The sequence below is a fragment of the Colletotrichum jinshuiense genome, chromosome 4 (genome assembly GCF_051148585.1).
Source record: "Colletotrichum jinshuiense chromosome 4, complete sequence".
Classification (NCBI taxonomy): Eukaryota; Fungi; Ascomycota; class Sordariomycetes; order Glomerellales; family Glomerellaceae; genus Colletotrichum; species Colletotrichum jinshuiense.
This window is the reverse complement of record NC_139311.1, coordinates 3,695,731-3,707,157: the sequence shown is the minus strand read 5'-3', so window position 1 is coordinate 3,707,157 and position 11,427 is coordinate 3,695,731. Positions and strand designations below refer to the sequence as shown.

The following is an 11,427-nucleotide window of genomic DNA, read 5'->3' as shown; positions in this document are numbered from 1 at the left end:
CACACACAACGCGACCGCACTAAGGGCATCGCCCCAAGTCCCCAATTGTTATCAACTCCACAGGCAAACTGTCAAAATGTTGTGGATCGGCAACTCTATCCCCCATCGTTAATCCAGCACAGCAGGGCTGTCCTAGTTCATCGCGCGGATTAAAAGGTAGCCACCGACCAAATCGTCGATTGCTCCTAAAACTTCAGCAATGTGGTTCTGTAGGGCAGTTGAGACACTAGTGCCAGGGTCATGCCCTGTTGGAAAGAAGCTGCACCCCTCACTCTCTGAGCAGTGCCATACCATCCCCAAGCCGGGTTCTCCATGCATATAGCCATCCCGTCGAGGCAACAGCGGCCGCCGATCGTCAGCAGCGGCACAACTGCATAAGTCGGTTGTGCCGGTACACTCTCTGCAAAAACCAAACCCTGCAGGTAAGGGAGATAAGGTTTACTAGGTGAGTGACAGTTTTACGGCCGACCTTCGCGTCTTGCAAAGAAACAGGATATGGAACAGGAATATGCTTGTGTTTTCCCGGTCATGGGACTGAGCGGCAGAGAGACAAAGTGCGCTGCGCCCCCGTCTTACGTGAGTATGGGATTTTTCCTTTCGCCTATCTTTCCACTGAGATACGGATGCGTAGAAAATCTCACGTCAAATCCTCTCCGGTCCGGCCCAGCCGTGTTATCGGCTACGCTGTCGTCCCTGGCTCGACTCGACGAGAACAGCAAACAGCGGGGACGCGAGTGGATGTCATTTCTCTCTCTCTTTCACAACGGGCTAGGATGGGCAGCAAATCTGGCCAGCCCCTCCTGCCGCAGCTGCACATCACCCCTCCGGTCTCCCTGGGATGCGTGTCGCTATCAGAGGCCCTGTCGGCGAGTGGGTACATGCCAGGTACACTTCCGTACCTTGAAGTACCCGTCCGGACTGTGCTCCTTATCGTTGCGAAACCCGTGGACGATGACCACGACATGGCCAGCCAAGTGACTCAAACTATTGCCTCTGCCAACTTTCCTGCTGCGTACCTGCGTCAGCAATGGTATTCCACGTGGATTGATTGTGTTTTCCTTGGTTGGGATTTTTGTTGCTTCTGCATACGAGCAGCCCGCATCGTGAGAAGGGTTCATCGGGGACCAAGAGAAAGTTTATGGTGCTGCCGCTCCCGTGCGTTCCGCTCCCCCTTCACAAAGAAACTTGGGGGAGAAGAGGGAGGAGGAGGGCAGATAGGAGGAAGGTAGGCGTAAGGGTTGGACCCTTGGATTACTGTAGCGCGTCGTGAGGGTTGCAATGGGAAAGTTTCCCCAGCAAGCCAATTTAGGAGAAGACAGGTACTTGGATGTCATCAATCGCATCCTCTATCCAACATGGACAATTCTTGGACATTGCTCTTCAGTCAACAAAACTGAAGGTCTGAGGGCCTGGCAGGTGTGCCTGCCGATCTCTCTGGATATGCCCGAAATCGAGCAAAATCGAGGACTTCCCGGTAGCACATGGGAGTCCCGGGATGAAGGCTGGATGCTCGAATGCAGCGATCGGCACGCGAATGCTGAGTCACTCTAGCCCTTCTTCCCCAACGAGCCGCACGCGTTCTGTGAGGGGAGAAAGAAGGGACGTCGAAAGTAACAAAAAGCCCCTTCCAAAGAATTAAAAATAAAAAAGCGACTCTAGCAACCGGCGCGCGGCAACCCCAGAAAACGGAATGTCTTCATCGACAAAGGAATGTGCTTTGCCCAAGGCCGGCTGCGGACACCGACTTAAAGTGGTCTGGAGTCTGGGGGCGGCCCTCCTCCCACGCAGCTATAAGCGACCCCGCGGTGCCGCGGCGCCACAACCTGCGAGTGGCTGGCCGGTATCAGTAATTGTCATTTACAACACAGCCGCACGTCACGTCCCTTGAGCCATTATCATCATATTTCGCCCTGCTTCCCTTATCTAAACCGTTCGTCATTAGCTTTTGCCAGGCAGGGAGGCCTCGTTTCCTTTCTTTTTGGATCAATTGTCCTTTTTTTTCTCTTTCGTTCTTTGATACCAGCCAAAAGCTTTTGGGTCGTTTGGTTTAAACTTTGTCCGATTGAAAAAGTTACCCAGCGAAGACCATGTCTGACGTATTCCGCAAGGTCGGCCGAGGCGGGGCAGGGAACTTTTACTCGAAAAAGGACGTCGAAGAAGTCGAGAAGGCCAAGCCCGAGGTGCGTGCAGTCTCATTCAAAATATTCAATATTTACTTCTCTGTTTTTCCTTCCCCATTCGGCGATAGCTCCGTTCCTTCCGTGACAGTGACGTCGACTTACATCGCAACGACCCGTAGGACGTCGAGGCCCAGAAGACAACGGACGCCGTCGCCGCGTCGACCACCAGCCCAACATCGCCAACGAGCGGGTACGCGCGCGCAGGCCGCGGTGGGGCGGGCAACTTCCACGACTCGTCTTCGGTCCCGGACGCCAAGCAGCAGGAGGCGGTCGCGGACAGGACGCAGGCGGCAGTGAGCGCCAGCCTTGCGCGGTCGTCGAGGGGCGCTTCCGGGAGGGGCGGCGCGGGCAACTACGGGGACTCGAGCGTGCCTGGCGGCGAGACGACTGAGGAGGAGGCCAAGCGTAAGCAGGCGCTCGAGAGGAAGATTATTGAGGATGTTGAGGCTGGGCTTGCTATGCCGCCCAGGGCATATCAGCATTCCGCCAAGGTAGACGAGGAGGGCGCTTGATATCCAAGGGGTAGTGGTGTACATGTTCGACTAGCCCGCCGCCGATGCTTGGTGCCGGGCGATTTGGGGAGTTATGGGAAGATGTGCGTAGAGCATCTAGAGTATTGATACCCGCAACGCTCGCTTTGGGCGGTTCACTTGCAGATTGCTCTCCGCGGATAGCGGCTACACCAGTGGTTTGACGGTATTTGTGGGCTCGCATTTGCGATATCTATCTTACTTGCTCTTTTCCCGGGAAGGGCTACCTTGTATATGCCATCATGTCAGCAGAGCACCTCACGCCCCCGTACTTGCTCTAGATTCGTAGTAAACATCCTGCTCGCAGACAGAAGTGCCCCGCCGGCTGGGTGTCCCAGTAGAACAGGCCACAGCACACGCCTTGGGGGCACAGCATCCAGAAGACAGAGGAAAGCAAAGGCGGCGACTGAGATGACAGGGTACTGATCTGAATCTGGACCTTGGATAACTTTTCTTTGGTATTCCCATCAGAGCCACCAAACGCCGTCGATGCTACCGCCTTTGTATCCCTGAACGCCCATAAAACAAACCCCAAAACCACCTCCACCCATGAAGGGGAGGGAGAGGTCCATCGATTAGCATTTTGTCTTTCTTTCTTTCTCTCTCGCGCATTCGATTTTTTTCTTCGTCTTCCTCCCCTGAAACTTTTTGTAGACGTCACCTCATCTTCAGTCCTCCATCTCGACGTCCTCTTCGTCGTCGTCGTTGTCCTCCGCATCGTCGTCCCACTCGCCGTCCTCCTCCTGCATAACTCCCTCGCGCTCCTCGACGACGTCGCCGTCGACGGTGACCTTTTGGCGGATCTTCTCGCGGCCAAACACCTTTCCGACCTTGGACTTGGACTTGGACATGCGGCCCTCGGCCTCCAACGCGGCGATCTCGTCCTCGGTGGCACCCTCGGCGGCGAGCCTCTTCTTCTCGGAACCGCGCAGACGGGGCAGCAGGTGCTCGTGCTCAGCGACGAGCTTGCGGGCCGTGGCGAGCTCGCGCTCGCGCTTGCCCTGCATGCGCTTCTTGTAGAAGACACGCTCGCGGCGGGAGCGGATCTCGGTGACGCGCTCCATGGCCTTGAGGGTCTTTGCGACGAGGTCGCGGTCGTAGCGGACGGGGACGTTGCGGCGGGCACCGAACTGGAGGGTGCTGTCGACGGTCATCTCCTTGTGGGCCGAGGCGCGGTAGGCCTTTGTCCACTTCAGCTTGCGAGGGTTACGCTTCATCTTGAACTGGTGGTGGGCAGAGCTGTTAGCTACGGGGTTTCCAAGACGGTCAGAACTGGACCGGAGGACGTACGTTCTTGTGGCACTTGCTGCGGCAGAAGCGGAAGAGCTTGGCATCGTTGCGGACGAAGGTGATGCCCTTGCTCGGGTAAGCAGGGCGACTGCAGAAATAGCATGTCTCGATTCTAGAAAGTATGAGAGTTAGAAGCTTTGAATAGATAACTGCATTGGCAACTTCCTAGTGAAGAAGCAATTGAACAGGGACGTACCTCATTGCGACGGCGTTGATACCTTCACGGGTATCACGGGGAAAGTCACAAGGTTGATTGTTGTGGTTGTTGTCGCTGGATCAGACGCTTCCAACGGGGGGGGAACGTTCAGCGGAAGGCGGTGATCGAAGCCTTGCCTACAGAAGTTTTTTAGAAATTTTTCTTCTGCCGCCTCCAAGGTGCCGCTTATCGATTGACAATTTGGTGGGGCAAAACTCGCGCGATAAGAATGAAAACGGGATTGGTGGGACCAAGGGACCAAGTCTCCACCGGCTGACAGTTACCCGTGTGCTTTCCTACTCGGAATAACGTGACGCTCCGAACAGCACCCAAATGCACGGACCAGGACCGGCGCATCACGGGCTTCTCTCAATGGACGGCGACTCCAGAAAAAAAGCTCTCTCTCTCTAGGACCTTCTTCGCGATACCACCCGCTTTTTCTCAGTCACCCACCACCCTCACCCTCCCGACACCGAAATCCACGAACATGGCCTCTGTTCTCGCAGTTGGAGCCGGCGCTGCCGTTGCAGCTTTCTTGGTAGGTCTACGCCCCGCCTCTCTGCGAAGCACCGCAACTGACAGGTTTTCCTCCCGCAGGGCCGAGCCGGTCTGGTCGCATGGCGCCGATCTCGCGGTGGCGTGGGCGCGATGGGCAAGGCCTTCTACAAGGGCGGCTTCGAGCCCAAGATGAACAAGCGCGAGGCCTGCCTCATTCTGTCTCTCCAGTAAGCCAACGACTCCCCCGGACGTCGAGCTGTCTCGCTCGGAGATGTTGGGTACCAGGGCCTCGGAAAGCTAACACGACGTGCGTCATAGGGAGAGCGGTCTCAGCCGCGACAAGATCCGCAAGGCGCATCGCAACCTGATGCTTCTCAACCACCCCGATCGCGGCGGAAGCCCGTACCTCGCGACAAAGGTCAACGAGGCGAAGGAAATGCTCGAGAAGACTGCCTCTTGACATTGACAAAGGGGAATCGAATGTACAACACGAAGATTCATGTGCCACGGCGATCTCCCTGCGAGGTCGCTCGCGGTTGATGTTCTGTAATAGCAGACTGGTCGTTATTCATAGCGGTGGCGTTTCTGGGTGACCCAAGAGGAAAAGGGTCGTGTTCGGCTGGTCTTTGGGTATAGGGGTATGTTGTAACATATGTATAATGGCACGAGGCCCCTCGTCTCTCTTCTCTCCACCTACGATAGACTCATTCGTCTCATTCATGTGTGATAAAAGATTACTCAAGTTCCGTGCATAAGTCGTGGATAAAGAACATGGGTAGGAACTAACTACCCCAGGCAGGCCGGTATCTTTTCCATGGGTATCGCTCTACTTACACGCACTGATAAACCTCGTTATGAGGGAACTTTCCTGGATATCTCAGGAATCATCGGTTTCAAAGCTGATCTTGCTGTAACAAGCTTGTAATTATGTAACTACAAAGGAACGAGCAGCTACCCCTGACACTTCTGCCCAAGTTCTGTAGTCAACTCTCTACCAAACTTGCTCTCAACTCACGCCCCCTCACGTCCCTTCATCATGTATTCAGTCACATGCGTGTATGCCACAAGTATCGGTCAGAGCGTCAGAGTTCAGAGAAGTGTCTTCCGGGTTGTGGCTTAAACCTAGATGTGGCAATCACAGTGTGGGTGAGTTCATATTCTCTACGTAAGAGACATAATAACCATGACTTATGGTCATTCTTCTTGCAACCCGAGCTTATAGCATCAAGCAGCAGAGCTAGTTAACCGGAATCCAAATCTATATTGTTGCCTTAATGTGCATTAGTTCATATGAAAAGCACGTAGTCCATGCAGCGTGCTTCTTATCCCCAATATGCTTGTTGACATATTTAGTACTGTTCTTGCCTTTGTCGTCATTCCTATAATCAATATATATATATATATATATGTGTGTGTGTGTGTGTGTGTGTGTGTAATTACTATTATCTTCTATCGCTGTCGCTGTTGTAATTGCTTTTGCCGTCGAGCTACTGTTGAGGAAGGTACATCCTCGCGCCATTGCCTGCCTGTGCCTCATCTTTCAACTCAAGCTATTTTTCAAGACGGTTATTTACCGCTTCTTCCCTTTGCACGCTATCTACCTTCAACTCAATCAACCAGCCATCCACATGCGCTTTTAGGTGAACTTCACTTGCCCGGGTCTTTCTCTCCACCTCCACCACCATCTTGATCAAGACCCGTCCATCACTCATCGTCATTATTATCGATTTTGTTTCCCTACGTGGCTTTATTCCTCTTCCAATTGCAAACTTCAATGGTCATGGAGGATATCCGAGCTGAGCAGATCGAGCGTCTAACCAAAGCCTTTGGCAACGCTATCCGCTTCAAGGAAGACCCGCAGCAAGAAACAGAGGAGGAGATTATTGAGGACTTCACCTTGGACACCCTTGCTCTAGACCGGCACCTCGCAGCCCAGAAAGCCGCTTTGCAGGGAAAGTCGATCACCAAATCGGCCACCAAGTCAAACACGGGTTATATTGGACCGCCACTCGAACCTTCGAAGTCCGAGAAATTGGCCCCCGCCGACTTCAACAGCCTCATGATGCAGGACTTTCCCGAGTTCAAGCAGATGAAGGCGGGAGAGATGTCACAGGAGGGAATGTCCTTTGTAGCTTGGAATCTGGTCCAACGGTACCACATGAGCTTCATCGGCAAGACCAACCGCCCTAAGGTTGGTTTCTCGTCACGTAGTGTAGATTTTTGGCTGACATGTTGAAGACAGCTCCTTTCTTCGACGCAATGACTGAGGAGCAGACATGGGATTTGTAAGTCTTCCCTGAGAGCCATATCAGGAATTCGGCTATTAAATATGATGAACTAATGATTTCTAGTTTCTACATCTATGATCCTCGGGCTTTGGACCAGGCGCCCTTCATCTTCGTTCCCACAAAGCAGTTCGAGCACTTCCTGGATGTCATCAATGCATCCATCCAGACGAAGCTTACCATTCCCCATGGCAAACCCGGCGAGATGTTTTACGTCACTTTCGGATCAAGCTGCACCATTCGTCCCAAGTACATTGCTCGCTCAGCATCGTACAATGAGTACAGGGCCATCCGAGAGTCGATCCCGCCCCCTGAAGAGGACGATGCCTGTCCGAATGCGACTATATTTGGGAAGGAGATGCTCATCTCCCTCCTCAACCTTCACAAAAACTGCGAGGACTCAAAGAGCAGGAGCAAGAAGAAGAAGGAGAAAAAGGCACACAACCGCGAAGAGTCCCTCTACGATGCCCAGCTGTACCTTGGTCTTCGTCCTACCGCTGGTAAAGTCGGCGATAAGATGAAGAAGATTGAGCTTGACAAGCCAGTCCCTTATATACAGGATCAGAAAGTAGTCTTCGTGTGTATCGATATTGAGGTTGCTGAGGAGCACCATGGCACCTTCCTTGAAATCGGAATCTCCATTCTGGATACAAAGAAAATCGTCGGCATCCCGCCTGGCCAAATTGGCTGCAACTGGCTGCCTTTCATTAACAACCGACACCTCATCGTTGACGAACATCGCCACATCCAGAATCGAAAATACGTGAAGGGCTGCCCTGATCTCTTCAATTTCGGGTGAGTATCATGTTATTTAGTGAGCGTGAGCGGTAACTAACAGCTTGCAGCAAGAGTGAATACCCCAAGCTCAGCGAACTTGCCAACACGATTATTTCCACGCTCAATGGTCTCTCGGTCTCCGGCCAAGAGGGTGTTCCTGAGGTTGAAGGACGATATCGCAATATCGTTCTTCTCGGCCACGATCTCAACACCGACATCAGCTATCTGAAAAATATAGGCGTGCAGCCCTGGGGCGTGAACGGCGTGATGAGTCGCACCCTCGATACCAAGGATATGCACCAGGTCTGGAGCAAGCAGACGCAGGGTCGCAGCCTGGGAATCGTGCTAGGTGACCTGGGCATTCCGCATAGCAACCTCCATAACGCAGGCAATGACGCGGCCTACACCATGCAGGCTATGCTTGGCCTGGCCATTGGGGCAATAACGGGGAAGGATCAGAAGAGTCAAGGTCTACTGGAGGAAAAGCAGTGACTTGGGCTTTAACATAGGGAGCTACTTATTGACACACGTTGCTAGCACGGGGGAACGAGGAGAGTGGCTTGGGTTTTATGGGAGGTTGTGAAGGATTCGATTGGAATCTACAACTAATACCACTCCCTGATAGTCGCAAACAAACGCCCGCTATATACCCCGTTATTTTGATTTCAGGAACTGCAAATATGTTAGTGATGGTACATCGAGCATGGGCATCTCGGAAGAAAAGACAAACCTCGTTAGCATCCTCACTCGTAACATTCGACACCTCGGACGTCGCCTGGTCAATAAGTCCCAACCTCGACGTCCGGATCTTCCACCACATCTCCCTGCGGTCGCCTCCAAGCTCGCCAGAGAGTATCTTCTTCTTGAGGTCCCGGATGATGTCGTTGTAAACACCAGGCTCCTCGAGGTCGACGATCCCTTGACGCAGGACACCCAGGTTCTCGGTGGCGCGGGCGTAGTTGCTGTCCCCGAAGCTGTCGGCGATGAGCTGGCCCACGATGTCGCCCATTTGTTGTGCGGCGTCCTGGATCTCCGAGACCTCCTCCGCGACGGCGAGGGCGCGCATGAACTCCGGGATGGCGTTTTCCGCCGAGATCTTGGCGCGCTTGGGCTGTGTCCCAAGGAGGGCGTCAATGTCCAGGCCGGAGAGGGGCTTGGTTGTTTCGTATTTCCGCTTGCCCTTTGCTTTGGGTGGTACTGTTTGGTGGGTTTCATTGTGAGCCAAAAATCCGCAGGAAAAAAGGGTGGGGGCAGTGAGGGGTTCGGTACAGGAGAGGTTTACCTTTCTTAACTTGGGCGGCTGTGATGAGGGTCTCAACTTGGGATTTCGATTTCTCGACTAGGTCGTCTGGCGGCGCCGCGTAGCGGACGAGGATTGGTGGAACGGGATCGATGGGGCCTTCGGGGTCGACTGCCCTCTGCCGGATCGCCTGGTTGATTCTGTGGATGATTGGGTTATAGGTTTCGTCGATGGCGGCGTATTCTGCCGGATTCCTGCACCGAAACGTCAGCGGCACCACCCTACCAATTCAGACCATTGACAGCGCATACCCATCATCGTCGCTACCAAAGGTGGCCAGGTCCATGGAATCGACGTAGTCGCTCATCGCCTCGGTGAGGTCGTCGCCGGGAAGAAGGCGATGGTTTGTCGTGATCTTCTGCCCGCTGACAGTGATAACCCGGTCGAGGGGCGGAAACTGATAGCTGCGGACGTCTTCCGCAAAGGGTAGAGGCACGTCGTAGAGGCACTCGAGGTCTGGCTCGATGCGCGGGGCGAGGAGAACCAGGACGGGATCCTTTTTCTCCTTGATGACGAGCCGGGCGACGGCGTAGGACTCGAGCTCGTACAGGGCGTGGATGAGGGAGGAGAGGGCAAGTTGGGACTTTTCGTCGAATTTTCGACCTACTGTTACGCAGGTCTCGCCCATGTTTAGAAAGGGCTCATACTATGACCGAGTAAGCAAAAGATGCGGGCACGGATATGTCATCCGGTCATACCTTTTCACAGGGGATGAAGCCGATGATGGTGAAAGTTCTAACTGTCTCGAGCTTGGTGACATTCCACTCGGACTCACTAATAGCCACCGCCGTCCGGCCATACTCGTACCCCTTGGCCAGCGAGTCGAACTCGACGTCGCGCTTACCGCCGGGTGCCTCGGGGTCGTTGATCTTGTACGTGCGAGCAGACTTGACAGCCGCAAAGCCCGACGTTGACTCGACGCCCTCCATGGCATCACCGTCGATGGTGTGTGTCGACTGAGACGAAATACCCTGTCCTTCTGCCGACACGACAACGGTGGAGGCGGTCGGGGCTTTGGCTTGCTTGGTCTTGAAGTAGCGCTCAACGTTGATGATTACGGGCGTAGGCGGAATCTTAAGATCCGCGGGAGGGTCGGCGTGGCCAAGGGTCAGGGGCCCGTCGTATGTCTTGTAGGGCCTGACAGGCTTGAGGCGGGGGGTGTCGAGCTCGCCAATCGCCTCTGCTATGGTTGCGAACTGGGCGTTGTCGCATTTTGACACAAAGTCCTTAAGAATTGCTTCATTTGTTTTCTATGGGAATGTGAGTTATATGATGCTGAGAGTGAGTAAGGATATCGGACCTTGATCGATGGCTTGTCTTCCTCCTTGAAGCCGTACTCTGCATCGTCAAAGTCCACGCCCCTGAGACATGTTAGTAAAAGACCTTTTTCGACGGCTTTGTGAAACTCACAGAACAATCAACTCGATTCCATCCTGGTTAATCTTTTTTGCAATCGAGTCGACATCATCGGCGTCAATTGGAGCCAGGCCATCGGTGACAAGGTAGATGCGTCGCTTATACTTGAGCTTCTTGGTGAAGGTTTCGATCATGTCCACCGCAATAACTACGGCAGAGACTGCGTCACCTGTATCCGTCTCACTAGGCTTGGTGGCATCTTTGAGCTCCCTCAGAGACGTCATGGTCATGGGGCCAAGTCCCTGTATGACGGAAATATTCTCGTAGCCCTCGTCATCCTGCATCGCATTCCGAGTCTCATCCGTCTTGAGACCAACGAAGCCGACGGTCCATGTTTTGCGCGATGCTGCGACGGTGGTTGAGATCTTGTCCCATACATAGCGCATACTCCAGTCCAGATCAGATTCAGTACGGCCATTGTGACAGTCGGCCATGGACGAGCCGAGGTCGACTATGTAGACTGATGCCTCCTTGTCGGCCATTGTGGGTTGATGGGAGGAAAAGTGAATAGAGAGATTTAAAGATCCGACATTGGGCTTGCGAGTCCCAGGAATTGGTACGAGAAAATCAGATCAAGGAAGGAGATTCGGGTTATTAACGAATGGCGTTGCGACGGAGACTTGGATCTAGACCCCGGCCCAGTTTAGGCAGATGAGGGAGGTCCATTGAGCTCCAGGCTGCTGCGCGACTTGGTAGCGCGTCGAGCTACGGCTGACACGCGATCACGTGACGACAGCGACAGGGGGCATGTGAAATCAGCATACTCTTTTAGTATCAGCTGCCCTTAGATCTACCGGTAATCCTTTCTAATATTTCAGGATGTCAATAGCAGTCGGGCAAGTCAAAAATTTCGGCAATTGAACGAAAGCATTTTAGTAGCCGCGAACCTAGAACATTGTGCATGAAAGATTTATAAGTGCTGAGGTACCTAAAGCATGCTACGGAATGGAGCTAT

The 11,427-nt window shown here is 53.6% G+C and overlaps 5 protein-coding genes across 5 annotated transcripts; 3 read left to right on the top strand and 2 right to left on the bottom strand.

Annotated features, from left to right (window-relative positions):
* Positions 1 to 2,087: 2,087 nt before the first annotated feature.
* Positions 2,088 to 2,692, top strand: EsH8_IV_000917 (uncharacterized protein; the record flags this gene model as incomplete). Its single annotated transcript, XM_083265807.1, has 2 exons — positions 2,088 to 2,180; positions 2,300 to 2,692. The coding sequence occupies 2 exons, from the start codon at positions 2,088 to 2,090 to the stop codon at positions 2,690 to 2,692; spliced, it is 486 nt and encodes a 161-aa protein (XP_083124702.1).
* A 686-nt stretch (positions 2,693 to 3,378) lies between these two features.
* EsH8_IV_000916 (ribosomal protein L24e-domain-containing protein) lies at positions 3,379 to 4,201 on the bottom strand (the record flags this gene model as incomplete). The annotated part of the gene is made up of 3 exons (XM_083265806.1): positions 3,379 to 3,933; positions 4,001 to 4,112; positions 4,197 to 4,201. The coding sequence occupies 3 exons, from the start codon at positions 4,199 to 4,201 to the stop codon at positions 3,379 to 3,381; spliced, it is 672 nt and encodes a 223-aa protein (XP_083124701.1).
* Positions 4,202 to 4,683: 482 nt separating this feature from the next.
* On the top strand, positions 4,684 to 5,154 carry EsH8_IV_000915 (mitochondrial import inner membrane translocase subunit TIM14; the record flags this gene model as incomplete). The annotated part of the gene is made up of 3 exons (XM_083265805.1): positions 4,684 to 4,734; positions 4,794 to 4,921; positions 5,013 to 5,154. The coding sequence occupies 3 exons, from the start codon at positions 4,684 to 4,686 to the stop codon at positions 5,152 to 5,154; spliced, it is 321 nt and encodes a 106-aa protein (XP_083124700.1).
* Positions 5,155 to 6,474: 1,320 nt separating this feature from the next.
* On the top strand, positions 6,475 to 8,248 carry EsH8_IV_000914 (uncharacterized protein; the record flags this gene model as incomplete). Its single annotated transcript, XM_083265804.1, has 4 exons — positions 6,475 to 6,885; positions 6,933 to 6,979; positions 7,046 to 7,774; positions 7,825 to 8,248. 4 exons carry the CDS (start codon positions 6,475 to 6,477, stop codon positions 8,246 to 8,248), a joined length of 1,611 nt encoding a protein of 536 aa, XP_083124699.1.
* A 162-nt stretch (positions 8,249 to 8,410) lies between these two features.
* EsH8_IV_000913 (ATP-dependent DNA helicase YKU80) lies at positions 8,411 to 10,954 on the bottom strand (the record flags this gene model as incomplete). Its single annotated transcript, XM_083265803.1, has 7 exons — positions 8,411 to 8,428; positions 8,487 to 8,953; positions 9,039 to 9,250; positions 9,308 to 9,702; positions 9,755 to 10,306; positions 10,357 to 10,417; positions 10,467 to 10,954. 7 exons carry the CDS (start codon positions 10,952 to 10,954, stop codon positions 8,411 to 8,413), a joined length of 2,193 nt encoding a protein of 730 aa, XP_083124698.1.
* Between the last annotated feature and the right edge of the window lie 473 nt (positions 10,955 to 11,427).